Source organism: Erythrolamprus reginae, chromosome 5 (genome assembly GCF_031021105.1).
Source record: "Erythrolamprus reginae isolate rEryReg1 chromosome 5, rEryReg1.hap1, whole genome shotgun sequence".
Classification (NCBI taxonomy): Eukaryota; Metazoa; Chordata; class Lepidosauria; order Squamata; family Dipsadidae; genus Erythrolamprus; species Erythrolamprus reginae.
In genome coordinates, this window is record NC_091954.1 from 55781298 (window position 1) to 55803411 (window position 22114).

The 22114-nt window shown below is 38.4% G+C and overlaps 1 protein-coding gene across 3 annotated transcripts in view; it reads right to left on the reverse strand.

Annotated features, from left to right (window-relative positions):
• Positions 1–22114, reverse strand: part of ATRNL1 (attractin like 1) — a 578768-nt gene that overhangs the window by 472111 nt on the left and 84543 nt on the right. For 2 of the 3 annotated variants that reach the window (XM_070752642.1, XM_070752643.1), the window contains exons 11-12: positions 12364–12448; positions 6711–6919 (exon numbers count right to left, since the gene is read on the reverse strand). In XM_070752642.1, coding sequence (XP_070608743.1) covers positions 6711–6919; positions 12364–12448 — 294 coding nt within the window. Of the gene's footprint in view, positions 1–6710; positions 6920–12363; positions 12449–17688; positions 17718–22114 lie in introns of those variants that run through there. The other variant, XM_070752645.1, reaches the window with a different exon arrangement.

Consider the following 22114-nt stretch of genomic DNA (forward strand, 5'->3'; position numbering starts at 1 on the left):
ACGCAGGGTCTTCAAGAAATGAATCATGCGCAGGTGACGGGGGGGCTGGTGCTGCCCAAATATTCCTCTGCAGAGAAGGAGGAGGAGGTTGCGGAGAGGGAGGTGGTGCACTCGTGTATTGTTGCACCCCTGCTGCTATGCCATGCGAATATGCTGAAGCGATCATATCCTGCAGGGCTGGAGGTAGGCGTTGCCAGGTATCTGGAGATGATCTGAGCCCCGCAGCTGTTGGGGTGAATGTGGCAGAAGGCAATGGTTGAGGTGCCATGTGCCATGCAGGGGAAACAGAGGGTGGTCTGGCAACTTCAGGCCTTATGGGTTCAGCCACCTGAGATGGGCCCCCGAACCTATCTGGAGACCAGTCCCTGTCTGTAGCCAAGCCACTTCCCTCTGGGAGCCTTGGGGGGGTCCCGGTTATTAAGCCCCCGCTCTGACCTGGCACTGAAGAGACTGCAGTGTTGCATTGCTTCTGAGCCTCAAGCTGCTCCTCCAATGCCTTAATTCGACGCTCGGCCTCTCTTAGTCCAGATGCTGATTGAGAGGTTTTTGACTTTGCCTTTGAGGAGTGTGTCTTCTCCTTGGCTTTTGCTGATGAGGGCTCTGTTGTCCCCTGCTGTGGAAGATCAGCCATTGGGGAATTAATTCGAAGCCTCCGCAGCGCAAGGGTAAAGCAAAGAACTTTTTCTGTTGTTATACAAGTATTACCGAGCAAAAAATGGCCACCGCTGTCCTTTTCCTGTATAAACAGGAAATCCGGTCTCTTTCCTGCCTCTCTAGGCCTCAAGCCGGAAATCGGCTGTTCCAAAATGGCGGCCCCCTGTGTGCCGCGCCATTTTCTAATGGCCGTTTCGTCCCGTAGCCGTCTCAGGCGGCAAAAGGGAATCCTCGGATTCATTCCGATCCCGGGCGGCGTTTCTGGGTGGGAATTTCAAATTCCTGCTCGCCCTGGCCCAACTTGATATAAAAACGCCTTGCCCTGAGGTATGGCCACGCAGGCCGGGGACCTCTACTGATGGCGGTTTTCGGCGGGAGATTCGAATCTCCTTGCTGAGACCAAGGAAACCGCTCCAAGGATGGTATGGCCGCGCAGGCCAGGGACCTCCATCTCCGGTAACACCAGTTTTGGGAGCTGTACCCACGCAGGGAAGAGGCTCCAACCTGGGAAAGACAATCTAGGGCAATGCTCCACAGAGCAGGGGCCCTATCACCTCAAGGTGAGCTGCTCCATGATTCTGAAAAGGAAACAGAAAGGAGAAAAATACATTAAGCACATTGTATAATTAAAACAGCTAAGTACACAATTAAAATCATTTAAATCAATTAAAACCAAATAAAGTAAAAACCAAGTAAAACTACCCCTAGACTCTAAGAGTCCTAGGAGGAAAAACTCATGTGTCCCTACACTATGACTGAGTTTTTTAGACTGACCCGGGAAGGGCAGCATGGGGGTTGGACCAGTAAATTATGCTAATTTTTAACTCAGTCCCTTCCAGCTTGGCTGAAGATTAACCCATGTTGGACTCTCCGAAGCAGTGCAAGTGGAGAACAAGGTGTTTCATTGTAGCAGTTAGTTCATGTTATTTCAGCTTGGGTTCTTAGCTTTTTGAAGATCTCCAGAATTCAAGCTCACTCTCTTGTGCGTCTCCATTTCTGAATATTATTTCCAGCTGGGTAATTATTATCATGCTTATCTACCACTGGGACTGTGATAAGAATCTTTAAACATTTTGGCGAAGCCGTTTGAAAGACTTTAGTTTTCATTTGAACAAACCTGATTCTTGTAAATAGTAAATCCTATTTTTTTATGCAGGAGAAGATGGAAATCTATGGACAGTCATATAAAACCATGACCTATATGTTGAATATCACTCTTTCACTAACATCTTTTGGATGTGTCTTAGTAGGACTGACCATTAAAATAGAGCACATTGAAAGCACAATATTACCAGACTACTAGGAAGGGTAATAGTAATGATTTATTAACAAACTTTATGATAACGAAAGCTGCCAAGAAGCCCAAAAGGACCATATTCCTGACATCCATTTGTAAATTATCTACCAAACCTATCAGAGTGTTTCAATTAACATCCTGACCAAATACTTCTGTAAAAATGCCCAGAAGATTAATATAATTTGAATAGACTCCACTTTTTCCCAATCTCCTCTCTCAGAAACAAAGAATTTGACTCTATTCGATAACTGAAAAATATCCGTGTCAAGTGCAGGTTTCTTCAGATGGAATGTAATTTTGTCCCCATTTAGCAAGAAAAAACAAATCTATATCATAAGAAAACACCTATTAACTCCTTTAACTTTGCAGCCTGTTCTAGTAATTTAATCTTTAAAAGTCTTCACACATCCTAACCACACCGTCAAGATTCAATCATGATAGTACAAGTTGCGATGACTACAAATACTTCAAAATATATCTCTTTAACTTATCAAAATAATCCTCACTATAAAGTAAATGTTAAAATGAGACTTAAAGCATTCATCAAAACATGACAATTTATCTCCAGCACTGTTCATGCAGAAATGGAAGCAATCATTTCAATTGTGTACCAAAAAAAATGATATCGCAAGTCGTGAAATAAAAAAAGTTGCTGCATCTTCATTAATCTAAATATATTTTAAAATCAACTGCTTTTATCTCCTGTATTAGTCATGTATCTCATTTACTACTATGACTTGAGTCTTAACAGCTGATGATGATTTCCATACTGTTAATTGCAAATGATGTCACTTGTCTATTATATGTGGCTGAAGCATTACTTACAATTGATCTAGTTGAGGCAGCTTCAGGAAATATATAATATCAGTAGCACTTAGATTTATATAGAGCACCATAGTGCTTTACATAATCTCTGAGATTAGGGTCACCATATTGCCCACAATAGTCTGGCTCCTCATTTTACCAATCTCGGAAGGATGGAATCTTAGTTAACCTTGAACTGGTCAGGATTGAACTCCTGGCTGTGGGCAGAGTTAGCTTGAAATACTGAATCCTAGCCACTGCATCACCACAGAATAAGAAAGACACAACTCACTGAAAAAGCAACAATGGGAACTAAGAAGTTTTAGGAAAAAAGAGAGACACTTGTTATTTATCAGAGAAGATAGAAACAGAGGAAGTTGTTTTTGTTTCCTGATCATAATAGTAATGCTGCACATTGTACAAATATAGCAGCAAAGCTATCTACTCTACAGTTACAGGGAAGATGGGATTTTCTTAAATAGGCACAGAAAATGCTTTGTGGAGGAATTTGTGCCAGAAGTATCTTAGAAAATGGAAGAAAGTGAAATAGAGAAATTGGAAAGATAGAAAAAGTTACCTGTCTAAGCTCATCAAGAAACATAGAAACATAGATTACTGACGGCAGAAAAAGACCTCATTGTCCATCTAGTCTGCCCTTATAGTATTTCCTGTATTTTATCTTAGGATGGATATATGTTTATCCCAGGCATGTTTAAATTCAGTAACTGTGGATTTACCAATCATGTCTGCTGGAAATTTGTTCCAAGCATCTACTACTCTTTCAGTAAAATAATATTTTCTCACATTGCTTCTGATCTTTCCCCAACTAACCTCAAATTGTGCCCCCTTGTTCTTGTGTTCACTTTCCTATGAAAAACACTTCCCTCCTGAACCTTAACCCTTTAACATATTCAAATGTTTCGATCATGTCCCCCCTTTCCCTTCTGTCCTCCACACAGATAAGAATTTGTTTTACTATCTGAACTTTCAGAATAGATTCCACGGTTTCATTGCGAGTAAAGATTCTGGACCCTTGGATGAAAAAGAGCTTTCACAAGCCTCATTAATGACATAAAGAAGTCTGCTGGGATCTGCAAAGGAATAGATTCCTGTCTCTAATCTAAAGGGAAAGAAATGACAGGTGGTAGTAAGACGAGTCTTCCTACTGAGAGGACCAAAGCAGTAAACTGTTATCCAGAATATCAAGAAACTGCTGCCTTTCTGTGGCATAAATTCAGGATGTGATGGAGAAAAGGATTCTTTAAGTCCACTAATAAATATCATTGCTACTGAGAAAGGATGGTACAAAGGACCCAGCAAAATAGAACCTTAAAAATGATAAAAAGTATTATGAAGAAAAGTTATCTTAATCTGAACTTATTTTACTGTATTTGATAAAAGGAAGCCTGGAAATAGTTCCTTGTGCCACAATTCCACAATTGATAATTCATTCACCGAGCACATCTTTGAATATCTTTCACGCTGCAAACCTTGGTCAGGAAGGCCAACTCATTACATCTTGACATCAGAAATGAATTGTATTCAAAGCACTGAGAGAGCTTTTGAGAATTGTAACTTTCCCCAGAAGCAGAGGAAATCTTTACCTTTGATCCAAAAGCACTCAAGAGCATGCTACAAGCAGAGCTGAGATCATGCGATTTTTGCTCCTTATCAAGCTTAACAATATATAGCCTAGTAATATCCTTATCTCTTAGAAAAGTTCTCATATATTTTCTTAATTAGCATCTGTTTCAGAAGTGTTTCTTTCTACATTCATGTTTTTTTTATGGTGTTGATAATCTGTTGTACTGGAATAGGGAAATAGCTTTGATGAAGGCATGGGAAAGCCATTAAGGATGGGAAATGATAACTCAGTTCTAGGAAAGGTAAAAGAAACCCAAAATAACTCTGCCTTTATTCAGTTCAAAATAGATATAAGCAAAAGAGTTGACGTAAAGAAGATGGGAAATTTAGTCTTCACAAACATAGAAAAAATAGTACACTGCTTAGATGCTAGTAGCATGATTCAGGAGAACAATAACAAGCCATAAACTGGTGAAATGAATTTCAACAGGAACAAATGAAAAGTATTATATTTGGATAGGGGGGGAAATCTAAGATGGGTACAGAATGGAAGGACCATGCTGTGGGTGGTCCACGGAAAATGGATCTGGGTGTCTTGGTGGAATTATGGTTAAAGATGAGGTGCATGAAATTGCAAAAAAAGAGTGCTATCTCAGGCTGCATCAACAGAATTATAGTATCAAGACTAAAAGAAGTCACACTTCTTTATTCTGTGTTCATCAGATCATATACATCTAATATTATATTCTGTTCATGTCTCTGCATTCCTGCATTCAGTAAGACACTGAAGCAGAAAGCTATCAAGAGGGTATGTAGTCCTGAATTTTTTTTAAAAAATGGTTGAAGGCGTTGGGTATGTTTAGCTTGAAAAAAATGGGAAATGGGATAGTAGTCTTCCAAAATCTGAAGGGCTGTTTTGTAAAAAACAAGACAGAACTGTTCACAGATTTTAGAACCAGGACAAGAAACAATATTTTTTCAGTTAAAGGAAATAGATGCAGATTGTTTTATGAAACATTTCCTAAAAGTGTGATCTATTCAACAAGGAATAGACCACAGAAGTTGGTGGATTGTCTCATATGGGACTTGTTTAAGCAAAGACTGGTTAGTAAAACATGGTAGTAGTCAGTGAAGGGCTACCAAAATATTTACTGCCACGCTGTGGGTGTGGCTTATGCAGGACGCCCTGCATTTTTTTCAACATCTTTCAGTGCAAATTGGGTGCTATGGGGTGGAGCTCCATTTTCGCTACCCCACTGCGTTCCCCCCCCCATCCGGGCAGTAGTAGTCCTGGTAGTAGCCCTAATCCTACTACTATTTGTTCTAGTCCTGCACCAGGCATGAGATTGTAGCAGTTCATCTGTAAATTCAGTTCAATTCCTTACATTCTACGATTACTGTATTTAAAATTCATTTAATATATCTTGATTTATTTACACATCCTTTTTAACCTCTTATCACAAAAGCTATATTGGCCTTTTAACGTGGTTTTTTTAAATTCCTTCTCTGCTGGCCTACTTTTCAAAGATTATTCACATCATTTCCCCTTTTAGTCTAGCATTCAATTCAACTCAGTACTTTTTTCTTTAATTTGTAAATCGTCTAAAATTAAAGAGATATTTTTTTCTAAACAGTCTATATTCTCCTACCCTGATAAAGCACTTGCAATATGTCATCTCAACATCTTAGTTTCTCTCATCTTTTCACCGCTTTATTATCTGTTATTTTCAGAACACAGATTAATAATTGGCATATTTTAATAATTTAAAGTTGCACCACTGAATAGCTTTTTAAATAAAAACAAAAGCAATGTAAATTACCATATGTATATGTATCAATTGTCAAAAGGGATGAACTATATATATTCTTTATACTTAGATTCTGCAATCAGTTCTAAATAATGGTCATCATTACTTTTTCTTTTAAGGTTTCCAAAACCTACAGCATCATATAACATGCTTAATAACAAATTTCCTACTTCTCTTTTCTATTGGAGTCAGAATAGAAGGACTACAATGGAGGGTGGGATAAAGAGGAGGTCTAGTTTGGAGCTGCTCCATGAGAAGAAGCAAAAGTCATAATCTTGAAGCCTTTATCTGTCAGTTTTCAAGCGAATGCAATTAGACAGGAAAGATTCTTGTAAATATGTGATCAACAATAAAGACACCACATTGGGCTACTCGTGAAATTGTTTCTGGTTGTATATAACACTTGCTCAAATTGTTACCTTGGTTTAGGTAGCTTATATCTGTATAGACACTGTTTTTAAATCCAAATGCATTCTCATGACAAAATTGGCCAAGCAATGCAGTCATTTCATTCATGCATTTAGTTTAATGTGTATTTTCAATGTTACAGGAAATTTACTTACCTGTTTTCCTGGAACATTTTGGCTTAAGGATATTAGTATCATGTCCAAGTTCCCATGACACACAGTGATTTTTGTTCCACAAACATCTTAATCCTGGCCCAGCAGTTTTACAAAGCTCTTCATCTCTGAATGCTTCACAATTGGGAGGTTTGTATACCAGGATGTCATTCAACAAAATGCTTGAAAAGCCTCCAAATATATACATGGACCTATCAAATCAAATCAAATAATATTGCTTTTCCACAAGAATAGATATCAAATCCATGAAACTTTTGTCTACATTCCCTTTTAAGGTGTATTTGGTTGCACCTGTATATTTTTACAATTAATATAGCTAGGAAGTTCATTTTTGTAGCCTCTTAAATCCATTAAGACCATTTTATGAAACTGAGCAACTAGTTGCCAAATAAATTCTTCTATTTTTCAGAGGGGAAATAAGTAAATAGAGGAAAAGACTACACTCAGCTTTACACATCCTTAAAATTTAAACCTTGCAGTTAAAAATGGGGGAAAATATGATTAATAAGGTAACTCTGTTTCTCCAGGAACAGTCTTACATTACAGAGATCATGAACAGGTGAAAAAATGTCAGTACTACATACTGCACTGGTTGGGTTTGTCGATATATGAACTAACCAGCAATGTATGTTTGGAGGAAATAGTATACTATTACTTTAAGGGCTAGGCAGCAATAATGTTACTTGAAGAGCTAGGCTAAAATTATTCATAAAAGGGAGATAGATGTGTTGCTCTCTGTTGCATTGTACTGGATTGTAATGTATTGTTGATTGTTGGCTATTGCATTTAGTCTTGATTATGCTTGCTATATAGCTGTGTGCTAACTTTTGCTGTGTGCTAAATACTCTATGTGCTAAGATATTACTGTGTGATTAATAATGCTGTGTGCTAATAACAGAATATATTGCCGTGTGCTAAATGATGTGTGCTAAGATATAACTGTGTGCTTAATACACTCTGTGTTAATAATAGAATATATTCTGCTGTGTACAAATATTGCTGTGTGCTAATAATATACTATACTGCTGTGTGCTAAATATTGGTCTATGTACTTACTGTATGCTAAATGGTCTATGTACTTGCTGTGTGCTAAATGGTATTGCTGTGTGCTAAATGCTCTATGTACTTGCTGTGTGCTTAATAGTGATCTATGTATCATATTATAATACTGTATGGAACTGTGTGTAATATTAATGGTTGGATATATATGTAGCTGATTGTATATGATGGTTAATCTATTGTATACATTAATATTTATATGCTGGATAGTCTATTGTATACACTGTAAATAATATTTATACCTTTATTATATTGGTCTGTGTTACTCACTGAACAACCACCACTGCCGCATATACTCTGGTATTCTAACTTTGATTACCCCAGTGTAGAATGCTAACAAAAAAAAAATCCAAATAATGATGCTCCCGAACAAGTTCAGTTTTGACTAAATTCAAAAAATAGAAAATATAATACAGTGATCCCCCGCTCGTTGCGAGGGTTCCGTTCCAGGACCCCCCGCAACGAGCGGGTTTTCACGAAGTAGCGCTGCGGAAGTAAAAACACCATCTGCGCATGCGCAGATGGTGTTTTTACTCCCGCAGCGCTAGCGAGGAGCCGAAGATTGGGGGCGGCGCGGCTGTTTTAAAACGTCGCCGCCGGCATGGGGGGCTTCCTAGCAGCCCCCCAAACCCGGGTTGAGGGTCCGGGGGGTGCTGGCAAGCCCCCCATGCCGGCGGCGACGTTTTAAAACAGCAGCGCGGCTTTCCAATGAGTCCCGAAGACAAACGTCAAACTTCCGCATTTGTCTTCGGGACTCATTGGAAAGCCGCGCCGCTGTTTTAAAACATCGCCGCCGGCATGGGGGGCTTCCTAGCAGCCCCCCAAACCCGGTTGGGGGTCCGGGGGGTGCTGGCAAGCCCCCCATGCCGGCGGCGACATTTTAAAACAGCCGCGCCGCCCCCAATCTTCGGCTCCTCGCTAGCGGGCAGGCAGGCGGCGGACAAGCCGTTCGCTGGCGCTCGCTCTCGCCGCTTTCGAGCTGAGTCCTAAAGCGAATTCGCTTCAGGACTCAGCTCGAAAGCGGCGAGAGCGAGCGCCAGCGAACGGCTTGTCTGCCGCCACCGTTTTAAAACAGCCGCGCCGCCCCCAATCTTCGGCTCCTCGCTAGCGGGCAGGCAGGCGGTGGACAAGCCGTTCGCTGGCGCTCGCTCTCGCCGCTTTCCAGCTGAGTCCTGAAGCGAATTCGCTTCAGGACTCAGCTCGAAAGCGGTGAGAATGAATGGCGTGGGCGGGCGAAGGGCGGGCGGCAGCGAGGAGTTTGCGTGGGCGGTGGGGAAACTCCTTGCTGATGCCCGCTGCTCGCCCTCCCGCCAGCAAGAGGGGGAAGACCCAGGGAAGCCGCCCAGCAGCTGATCTGCCGGGCGCCATCTACGCATGCGTGCCCATAGAAAAAAGGGCACGCATGCGCAGATGGTGTTTTGACTTCCGGGTTGAAAAATCGCAAATTACCCTGTTTGCAATGGTCGGGGACGCAATAACCGGGGGATCACTGTATAACTAACTATATGAGTGGCAGAGTCTAACAGAATTAAGAATGACATCATTTAGGTAGTTTTGTAGATTCTAATGAAAATAAATTCATTCAGGTCTATATCCTTCACTAGGTTATTCTATAATATATAAAACAAAATTATCTTGAGCATCATTTTATCCAGAATTGTATTTTTTCCCCTTAAGGCAACTTGTTATTTAGTATGTCAATTTAAAATCATTTTAATTTAAAATTTCACAAGATGACTATTTAAATATAAGAACATAGATTCATATACTAATTTGTTACCATACTCACAATTTTTACATATTACAAGATATATAAAGCACAATTGAACAATAGTACTGTACAACTAACTGTTGATTATATATATATAGCATCTGAAAATTTAAGTCAAAACAATGGTTCAAACCAACTTCTTCATCAATATAAAATCAATTCAATATGATATACAGAATAGAGTAATTCCAATATTAAAATATTAAAATATTAAATTGATCAGAGAAAGATTATATGTGGAAATAAAAAAGCAGACAAGCTATGATTAACACTCCTTCTAACTTGTCTTCAGATCAGGCAACAGAAAATTAATGGATCAAAGTCACACAGGGGACTCATGCCTTTATCAATGCTCACCTGAAGCACTGCAATAAACTCTACCTGAAGATGCCTTTTAAGATTCCACTCAGAAACTGTAATTGTTTCAGAATTTGGCAGCTTTACAGGTTTCAGAGTGCAATTCAAAGCACTGGTGTTAATCATCTCTTGGCATCTTCAGTACCAACGTCTCCAAAAGTTCACCAGTCTGAAATGCTAACTTGTAAGTAAAGTAGTTTGTTGTGACCCATTTTCAAAAAGTGAATGGGTCTAAGATCCAGGAATGTTAATTTTTTTAGTCAATTATCTTGGTACAAAACAGAATTGTTCTTGGGATAGGATACAATTTTTGCCTACAATTTATGCAGTACAAGTAATCCTCAACTTACAATCAGTCATATAAAGACCATTCGAAATTAAGATGGCTCAGAAAGGATGCTCTTATGATCTGCAAAGAACTTCTGGACATCATAAATGTCATATACTCTCTCCCATGGTTATGTGATAGTGATCTGGGTTCTTGACCACCTATTCCCATTCATGATTGGTTGCCAAGAATCCCACAATTATGTGATCATCCTTTGCAATTTTCCTGCCAGCTTTCCCAGATAGAAAATGGAGAAGCTGGCAGGGGAGGCTGAAAGCTGTTGCCGCTTGCTGAAGGACAGTCCTTCCCTTCTACGCATGGGTTCAGGTAGGGAGAAATCCTTTGTTGGGTTGCAAAAAATAAGCTCCAATCTTTGCTTCTCCAGCCCAGTGCAGAGGTTTGGTTCTGTGCATGCAGGGGAACTACCTACCCTCCTTAGCACACAGTTCTTCTGTTCTGTCTGTTAAATGACTGCAATTGGGAGAGCTGGATTTTAAAAAAATTAGTAAAGTGATCATGTGGCCATCTCACTTAATATCTACTTCATTCAGTGACTAAAGTATCTGTTCTAGTTATCAAAAATCGAGAACTACCTGTACTAGGATTTTAATATTCAAGTTTAATTTCAGTCTTATTTATACATTTCTTTTTACAGGGCTTTTCAATCATTATACAGTCATACCTCGTCTTACGAACCTAATTGGTTCCAGGGGGAGGTTCGTAAGACGAAAGGTTCGTAAGACGAAAGGTTCGTAAGACGAACCCATAGGAAACAATGTAAAGTCAATTAATCCGTGCAACCAAAAAAAACCCCGCAAAAAAAACGCTGCCGCCCGGCTGTCACCTTTTAAAACAGCCTGGGGGCTTCTCAGCGACCTCCCGAACGCCAAACGCCAAACCCGAACTTCGGGGTTCGGCGTTCGGGAGGCTGCCGAGAAGCCCCCAGGCTGTTTTAAAAGGTGACAGCCGGGCGGCGGGGCTTCCCAGCAGCCTACGAACGCTGAACGCGGAAGTTCGGGTTTGGCGTTCAGCTTCGGGAGGCTGCTGGGAAGCCGCCCGGCTGTTTTAAAAGGTGACAGCCGGGCTGGGGGGCTTCCCAGCAGCCTCCCGAACCCCGAACCTTTGCCAAACTTTCGGGTTCGGGGTTCGGGAGGTTGCTGGGAAGCCCCCCCAGCCCAGCTGTCACCTTTTAAAACAGCCGGGCGGCTTCCCAGCAGCCTCCGAACGCCGAACACGGAAGTTTGGGTTTGGCGTTCAGCTTCGGGAAGCTGCTGGGAAGCCGCCCAGCTGTTTTAAAAGGTCATAGCCGGGCTGGGGGGCTTCCCAGCAACCTCCCGAACCCCGAACTTTTGCCGAATTTCCAGGTTCGGGGTTCGGGAGGTTGCTGGGAAGCCCCCCAGCCCGACTGTGACCTTTTAAAACAGCCGGGCGGCTTCCCAGCCGTCTCCCGAAGCCGAACGCCAAACCCGAAATTTCCGCGTTCGGCGTTCGGAGGCTGGTGGGAAGCCCCGCCGCCTGGCTGTCACCTTTTAAAACAGCTGTGTGGCTTCCCAGCAGCCTCCGAACGGTTCAGAAAAAATTTGCCTCTTCTTACGAACTTTTTTCGAACTTCCGGGTTTGGCGTTCGGAGGCTGCTGGGAAGCCCCGCCGCCCGGCTGTCACCTTTTAAAACAGCCGGGGGGCTTCCCAGCAGCCTCCCGAACGCCGAACCCGGAAGTTCGGGTTTGGCGTTCGTAACACGAAAAAAGTTCGTAAGAAGAGGCAAATTTTTTCTGAACCCCGGGTTCGTATCTCCAGTTGTTCGGAAGACGAGGCAAATTTTTTCTGAACCCCGGGTTCGTATCTCCAGTTGTTCGGAAGACGAGGGGTTCGTATCTTGAGGTACCACTGTATTTTATTTGTAACAAACACTTAATCAAATGAAGTAGTATTTAAATTTAAATAAGTTAATTACTAATACTGAAAGTATTCCTTTTTACAAGTTTTGATTTAAATGGAAACTCAGTATTGGTTTACATGACAATACCAGACAATAATTCATATTATTTATGAATTCTGCATCTTTAAACAATTGACATGTGTGTTTTCTTTTATCCAATGTTGAGAAATACATTGCTTACCCATTGCTGACAATTGCAGAATGACCAAATCTGTTCACATCCCTATGAAGACTTGGTTTTTGAAGAATTTTCCATTCATCACAAGCTAATAAGAGAAGAGAATGTAATTTGCTGTTACTAGACTTCAATATTAGCAGGAAGTGTGATAATTACAAAACAATCCAAATCTCTCACATCGCAATGAAATTAAGTTCAAAGAATTTTCTGATTATTAGAAATAATGTAAAAATGTAATTATGATTTCCCGTTCATAAACTTTAAGAAAATGCTGTTTATCTCAATATATAAGAATTGTATACATTTCTTTAATTATTTTAAATATTACATATTTAACTTACTGTATTAAACTCTTTGTAATCTAGTCTATCCTCTAAGGTAGATCAATATAATCATCTTACAGCAGACATATGATCTGCCATGTATGAATGAAGTCCTTGGGAGTTCTCTGAGCTTGGTTGTTTGCAAATATTTAATTACCCAACTAGGTAACATTGTCAGTGCTAGGATGGGGTTTGCTCCAGGGGTGGGTTCTAACTTACCTCGCTGCTGATTCACTTCCTACCAGGCAGCATGGGCATGTGCATGCACAGTGCTGAAAAATCCGGAAAAAAATTAAAAAGCCAAAAACAAGATGGCAAACACATGCACATTGCCAGAAACTCATGTGCATGCTCATAAGATTATTTTTTTTAAAAAAAGATGGTAGTGCCCATGGACTAGCACCAATCAAACCGGTTCCATGATGTCATTGTTATGTCACCAGCGGGTCGCTACCAGTTTAGACGAATCAGTCCGACTGGGCAGGAACCCACCCCTGGTTTGTTCCATGTTTGTATACAGTAACTTTAATTTACCCTGTCAATGTTGCCAAGGTATTGATTATGGCATTGTTTTTTATTTGTTTGTCTACTTCTCTGGGTTTAGGAGGGGGGTATGGGGTTTTTGTTGCTTTGTTTGTTTCTTTAGTTTTATTATGTATTTTGAATGGTCTGTAAATGTGGTTTATCTCCATGCGTCTATTGATGGCAGATTTGTCTGAATTCCAAGCCTCCATGAATATTTTTTGGGTTAGCTTGGTCTACAATAATATTTTTGCATTAGCTACAATGCTCATAGATTTCCAGTTGAAATTATGATTGAGTCTGAACATGTGTTGATAAATTAAGGAGTTTTCATGGTGTTTTCCCAACTACGAGCTGGCCTTCATGGATCTGCTCTGTCAAATCTTCTGCCTATCTATTCTTTAAAGGAGTGGTTACCTTACAGTGTATGTTGTAGATGACTTTTGTTTTTTGTTCTAGGGACACTGGATCTTCCAGTTTATTTAAGACATTTTTCTTAGGATTCATTCATTCATTCATTCATTTATTGCTTGCATTTATTTGCCGCTCACTATGAAACGGACTCAGAGCAGCTAACTACCGTTATAAATACAAGTAAAAAACAGTAAAAACATCACTAAAATCACATATATAATTAAAAAAACATACTTAGTAATAATCAATCTTAATTCCAGGCCTCTTGGAAAAGCCAGATTTTAACAGCTTTCCGGAAAATCGGTAAGGCGGAGATAATGCAAATCTCTGTGGGCAGTTGATTCCATAGGGTTGGAGCCGCCACAGAGAAGGCTCTTCCCCAAGGTCCAACAGGACCTGGAGAAGGCCGACTCTGTGGGCCCTTACTGGCCGCAGTGAGGTATGAGGAAAGAGGCGGTCCACTTAGGCTTTAAAGGTAATAACCAAAACCTTGAATTGTGTTCAGAGACCGACTGGCAACCAATGCAGCACGTTTCCAGATGGAGTAATACGGGCGTACCTAGGTACACCCGTAATTGCACACGCTGCTGCATTTTGCACCAGCTGAAGTCTCCAACACTCTTCAAGGGTAGCCCCATGTAGAGCGCATTGCAATACTCAAGACAAGATGTGATGAGGGTGTGAGTGACTGTGTGGAGCACTTCCTTGTTAAGGTAGGGCCGCAACTGGTAAACAAGATGAACTTGTGCAAAAGCTTCCTAGCCACAGCCGGGAGATGTTGTTCTAGCCTCAGCTGTGGATCTAGAACATCCAAGTTGCAAGTCCTATTGGAGGAATTTCTTCTCCTCCCAGGACCAAAGACGGATAGATGGAGTTGTCTTTAGGAGGAAGGACCCACAGCCACTCGGTCTTGTCCAGGTTAAGTTTTAACCTATTAACCACATCCAGACCCTTACGGCTTCAATACATCACTTCCAACGCTTCACTGATTATCATAGTGATGGTAATATTACACAATAGTATTCCTGGCAATTTCTATGTAATTTGTTGGCAATCATGTTGTGTTTAATATGTTTTACAGTTTATGCAATTATACTGCTGTCATTTTCTAAGCGTATTTTTCTTGAATCAATATCAATGTATAAATATATATTTCTAGAAAGTATTACCTGATGTTCACGTTTAAAATGCCATTCATAAAAAATACTCCATATTCTACTGAACTCTATAAAACTCCATAGTAAACTGATCTGAAACCAATTTCTCATTATGCCATGTCAGTATGGACTACATGGTTTATCACTACATTTGTAATACTGCAACACACTAAGAGCACATTAATAATGTAGCATCTACTTTTGATGTGATACAAATTTTATATATATCCCACTCCTGGGATATATATAAAAAACATTGCAGTTATTTGTCTCTTAAGGTATGCCTATTCAGTTTTAATCTATTTACTTTTTTCATTTGAGGAATGTGAAAATAGAACTGTTTTCTTTGGAAAAATTTCTATATGAAACTTTATGCATGCTGATACTGTATTGATACTCCAGTTCTGCAGACATACAGTTTGCAAGCTGCAATACATTTATCCTTTGCCCTATCAAATGTATAATTTATCCTTTGCTCTATCATTTGTCTATAATATATCATGGATCAGAATATCACTGTGACCAGTTTTCAGTCATATTTCCAATATAAAAAATAAGTAGCTGAATCTTTCTGGTATTATTAGTATTTAGAATGATTTTGACACCATTCAGTTTAAACTTTCCCAGAACCATTAATATATATCTAACATCTTCTAATGATTCTATTAGCAGTAATTGGAATTGCACTTTCATATCTTCCATCATTCTAAGTAAATGAGAAATCCCAAATAAAGCTGTGAAAATCACTTGAAAGAATGATTGGTGTGTTCTAAGGATCTCCAAGAATGAAATATCAGTCCTAGAAACATAGAAGATTGATGGCAGAAAAAGACCTGATGGTCCATCTAGTCTGCCCCTATACTATACTATTTCTTGTATTTTATTTTAGGATGGATATATGTTTATCGCAGGCATGTCTAAATTCAGTTACTGTGGATTTACCGACCACGTCTGCTGGAAGTTTGTTCCAAGCATCTACTTCTCTTTCAGTAAAATATTTTCTCACATACTTCTAATCTTTCCCCCAACTAACCTCACTGTGCCCCCTTGTTATTGTGTTCACTTTCCTATTGAAAACACTTCCCTCATGAACCTTATTTAACCCTTTAACATATTTAAATGTTTCGATCATGTCCCCCCTTTTCCCTTCTGTCCTCCAGACTATACAGATTGAGTTCATGAAGTCTTTCCTGATAAGTTTTATGCTTCAGACCTTCCACCATTTTTGTAGCCCGTCTTTGGACCCTTTCAATTTTATCAATATCCTTTTGTAGATGAGGTCTCCAGAACTGAACACAGTATTCCAAATGTGGTCTCACCAGCGCTCTATATAGTGGGATCACAATCTCCCTCATCCTGCTTGTTATACCTCTAGCTATGCAGCCAAGCATTCTACTTGCTTTCCCTACTGCCTGACTGCATTGTTCACCCATTTGAGACTGTCAGAAATCACTACCCCTAAATCCTTCTCTTCTGAAGTTTTTGCTAGCACAGAACTGCCAATACAATACTTAGATTAATGATTCATTTTCCCCAAGTACATTATTTTACATTTGGAAACATTAAACTGCAGTTTCCATTGCTTTGAACACTTATCTAGTAAAGCTAAATCATTTGCCATATTACAGATGCTTCCAGGAATATCAACCCTATTTGCACACTTTAGAGTCATCGGCAAATAGGCAAACCTTCCCTACCAAACCTTCCCGTATGTCACTCACAAAGATATTAAAAAGAATAGGACCCAGAACAGACCCTTGTGGTACACCGCTTGTAACCAGGCTCTGCTTAGAATACTCGCCATTAACAATAACCCTCTGATATCTATGCTTCAGCCAACTGCAAATCCACTGAACTATCCAGGTATTAAGTCCAATCTTCACTAATTTATCTATCAGCTCTTTATGTGGAACCATATCAAAGACTTTGCTGAAATCCAGATAGGCAATATCCACAGCACCACCTTCAGCCATCACCTTTGTGACATAGTCAAAGAAATCAATGAGATTAGTATGACATGATTTGCCCTCAGTAAAGCCATACTGATTTGGGTCCAATAAGTTATTGTTTTTTAGGTGCTGATTTATCCTCTTTTTGAGTAGAGTCTCCATCATTTTAACTATAACTGATGTCAAGCTAACTGGCCTGTAGTTACTAGCTTCTTCTCTACTGCCCTTCTGGCCATTCTCCAATCATCCTGTTAAAAGGGATTGGTTAAAAAAATCAGTCAGGGAGGCAGCACATATCTGAGTTCTTTAAGAACTCTGTCCTTATAGCACAGTATTTCAAGATTCTGTCATTGTAGCCTACAACATTAAGTAATACAAGTAGTCCTAACTTATGACAAGTGATTCCAAAATTTCCAATGCTAAACACAACAGTTAAGAATTTTTTGCCCAATTTTGCGACCTTTTTTTACCACAGCTATTAAGTGAATCACTGCAAGTGATAAGTTACTAATATGGTTGGTAAAATGAATCTGGCATTTCTCATATTTGATTTACAAGATAAAATGATATTATGGACTGGAAAATAAAGAAGTCTGAATAATTATGGAGTGATTCTATTTCAGATATATGTTTTTCATGGGTAACAATACAGTATAAGGAATAAATATCTTAGCAGCTTCTCAATTATTTGGTAAATTCAGTTCCATTCCTTATAATTCACTTTTCTCAGACTGCTTATTAGAAGCATTTGAACAACTAAATGTACAAGAATAGATGCCTACAGCTAAAAGACATGTATGCCATTTATTGTAATTTGGTCAAGGGTAGAGCAAATCAGGGTCTTTGTTCTTTTCCCTGGGGAAAATGGGCCTTAGTTGTGAACAAAAATCATTATTAAAAGCTAAGTTTAAGATAAGGAATCCTTGCAGCCTGTAGATATAACGCCTTTTTTGCCCGTGTTATTTGTCAAACTGGCAGGTCTTTTCAATACACTATAGAAAGAAAAAGAATCATGTTACAAATAAGCTTTCTTATCTTCTTTAGTCTTCTCAGTAATGGATAAACATTAAACAAACTTCTGGCCTAAAAAGTCATTTTGCTTAGTTTTTCAAAACTCCTAAAAATATATTTTTAAATGAAATATATATTCTTTCATTATCAAGTAACTATTTCAAAGGAGAATGCATGCAATACTTAACAGTTTTAATTTGTCCTTGCTTGTAGTAAACAGTGAAAGCACATAAATTATATCTAAGGAGAGACATTTATAATTAAATGTATCATGACAGAAGCATTTGAGATATAAAAGGGTTAGCATGTTTGGTTCTAGCCTCATTGATCAAAGTGACTTCAGGGATACACAACTGTTCACAAATACACACAATTCTAATCCTATTTATACAGAAATTGCATTAGAATGAAACACCATGAACACACATTAAGATAGCTGAGTTTCACTGGAAATTATATACATATGCACAGTGAAGGGCTACCAAAATTTTTACTACCATACTATGGGCGTGGCTTATGCAGGACACCCTGCATTTTCTTTCAACATCTTTCAGTGCAAATTGGGTATTCTGGGATGGAGCTCCATTTTCGCTACCCCACTGCATTCCCCCCCCCCCGGTCCGGGCAGTAGCCCATATACATATTTAATTTCTGTCGAATCACCCAAATATGGGAGGAGCGTAATGCTTCCTTTTGCCTTTCCAAGGCAGTTAATTAATTTTGTTCATACTCAACAAACTATACTCTGTATGTGTAACATATTTTTGCTGAATTTGAAAATGAAGGGAGACTAGTATAGATCTATTTCAGCCTTGTTGTGGCCTCATCAGCTAACCATACTCTCACTGGGATTTGATTTTGCAGCTTCTGCCTTGTAAGGCAGAGAATTAACCTCTAGGCTGCAGGATCTCATCTTTCATCTTTGTACCAGGGAAGTGTTATATGTTTTGTTGTCGAATCACCCTGGTATACACAAATATGGGAGGAGCTTAATGCTTCCTTTTGCCTCTGGGCCCAACCCAGGGCCATTTCCAAGGCAGTTAATTAAGTTTTTTCATAGCCGACAAACTATATTTTGTACGTGTAACATATTTTTGTTACGTATATTTTTGTTACATATATGTACAAGCTGATACAGGAGGAGAACTGTAGTTTAGAGGTTAAAGTTACTGCCTTATAAGCAGGATGCTCGGGTTCAAATCCCGAGGGGAGGGTATGGCTAGCTGATGAGAGCTAAATAGCTTGAATTAGAGCTATACTAGTCTTCCTTTCTTTATCAGTTCTGGTAAGTTTGAATATATATATTTGTTTTGTTGCCAGTCAGCCAGCCTCAAACAGATAAGGGAAGGGAAGCATTTAAGATTTCAAATTACATGATAAGAAACCAAATAAAATACTAAAAATTGAGATAATATATGGTATATTTGACTGTACTCAAATAAATCTGAGAAGAAAAAATATTCTTTTAATTGCCTTTCTCAGAAAGACATGAATTTAGGTCTCTTATTAATAACAAACAAAATATTTTAATTGCATGCATAACGTTGGTATTTAAGAATAGTATATTAAGCATTCTTAAGAGAAATGTTTATTTTTGCTAACTGAATGGAAGAATTATTATTTTTTGTTATTATATCTGCTTTCCCAATGATAAAAAATAGCAATTAATGGTTTTTGCAACTTCTGCATTACATTTTGGAAAGCATGTCAAATAACTGTATTTAATTAATACTCACACAATAGCTGACTTTGTGTGACTTTGGGCCTGTCACTCTCTCTCATCCCAAACCACCTCACTGGGTTGCTCTTATGGGGAAAATAGGAGGAGGAGGTATATTAAATATGTTCCAATCTTGAACATATTGTAAAATAACAAAGTCAGGATGCAAATAAATAAATAAAAATGCTACATGATCAATAAAAAATCTTTCTGACATTTTGTTTCTTTTTTCATTTTCCTTTCAGTTTTTATTATTCTTGAAAATAAAGTGCTATAACATATCAATTTTTAAAAATTTGATAACTTGGCTTGATATTAATAAAATCTTGACAAATTTGAAAAAAGTTTAAAAAAGTATAAAAAGGGATCTTGACAAACTTGAACAAAATGAAATTCAATGGTGAAAAAAGTAAAGTTCTACATTTAGGCAAGAAAAACAAAATACACAGGTACAATATTTATTTAATTGGATTTGTATGCCGCCCCTCTCCGAGGACTACATGTAGTACTTTGCTCAACAGTAGTAACTGTGAGAGGGATCTTGAGTCCTAGTTGACAACCATATGAGCCAGCAGTGTGCAGCAGCTGCCAAAACAGCCAACACAGTTCTAGGCTGTATTAAATAGAATCAAGACCACGTGAAATGTTAATACCACTTTAAAAGGCCTTGGTAAGGCCACACTTGGAATACTGCATTCAGTTTTGGTCGCCACAATGCAAAAAGGATGTTGAGACTCTAGAAAAAGTGCAGAGAAGAGCATCAAAGATGATTAGAGGACTGGAGGCTAAAACATATGAAGAATGGTTGCAGGATCCATGCATGGTTATTAATGAAAAGAAGGACCAGGGGAGACATGATAGCAGTGTTCCAATATCTCAGGGGTTGCCACAAAGAAGAAGGAGTCAACCTATTCTCCAAAGCACCTGAGGGTAGAACAAGAAGCAATGGGTGGAAACTATACAAGGAGAGAAGTAACTTAGAACTAAGGAGAAATTTCCTGACAGTTACAACAATTAATATGTGGAACAGCTTGCCTCCATAAGTTGTGAATGCTTTAACACTGGAAGTTTTTAAGATGCTAGATAATCTGTCTGAAGTAGTGAGGGTTTTCTGCCTAAGTAGGGGGTTGGACTAGAAGACTTCCAAGGTCCCTTCCAGATGCTGCTGCTGTTGTTGTTATTATTATTATTAAATGAATTCTACAAGTGAAAATGACACTACTTACAAAATAGCACTTTTCCCATAAAGAGAAAACCATTCTATTTTCAATTTATTCGGTTTAATATAGTTAACTGCGTTATATTCTACAGCATTCTAATTATTGTTAAGACTTATATATACCAGATGACCTGTTGAAATGAAAACAGTACATAACTAGTTTAGCTATCAGGCTTAACATTCCATTTTGAATGTGAAAATCATAAAAAATAATTTAGCCCAGTCCAGCCATTAACGCATCTCCTTTTAATTTTATTTTAAAAGCTCTAAGTTGAAGTCACAGACTGCCAAGTATTCTGAAGGAAGGGATATTGCCACAAGTAATCCTCATTACGACAACTAACTGTGTTCTTTAAATGAAACCACCTCTAAGGGAAATTGTGACAGTGCCTATTATCTTATTTCAGTTTTCTTTACTGTATAGGCCTGTGAAAGTCGTAAATGCAAGGACTGATCACCAAGTTACTTTTTCATCAACATTTTAACAGTCACTGCACAAAACCGTCACTAAATGTGAACTACCTGTAGTGTCAAAGAGTTTTGCATTCAAAACTTTCTGGATTCAAATCCCTACATTTCTTATCTACTGCAAAAATACTGGATATGTGATCTCAGTGAACAATTCCTTCCACAGTAAGTCCAACGATCAAAACTTCTATTGGTCATAAAGAATATGAGGTATTAATAAAATATGTATATGTCTAATGTTCTCTTAATTATTCTAGCTTTTTAATTAAATAGATATTATAGACTCTGCTTTCTTTTGATATATGCTCATATAGAAACTGAAAATTTCCTTTTCTATTATGCTTAGGTTCAAGAGATATTATAAGGAAGTGTTTTTAATTTAGGCTTCAGGAATAGCACAGAAGATTAAACTCACATGTAATTAATCTTCACACAAATATTAAAATTAGACAGAAATTACATCTGTTTCATTTATATCATATCAGATTAATAATGCATGGGAAATGAGACTGCTAAAATTATAGATAATATGTTAAGTGCTTTAATTATTTAGGAAAAGAAATGATGTAGCATTACAATTTAGAACCAAAGCAGACTGTAATTTTTATGTTTAAAAGTAACAATCAGTTTCTGCAGTCCAAGGCTTACATTCATTATGTTCTCAGTACACAAAATTGATTACAATTTCTACATTATATCACAAGAATATATAACCATTAAAAATATTGAAGGAAATCACAGATCCTACACATTTTAATTTAATGCTACAAATAAAAATTACTGCCTTTAAGCTATTGATATATCTTACTGCATTAAATGATTACAGAACTCTGTAATCAAATTGTAGTAATTGATATAACTACTAATAATTTATACCATTAAAAGAAGAAATAAGTGTATTAGTTACATTTTGCATATTTTGTGGGGATTATAATTTATGGGAGTTATGTATAGGGTAAAAAACATTGAAA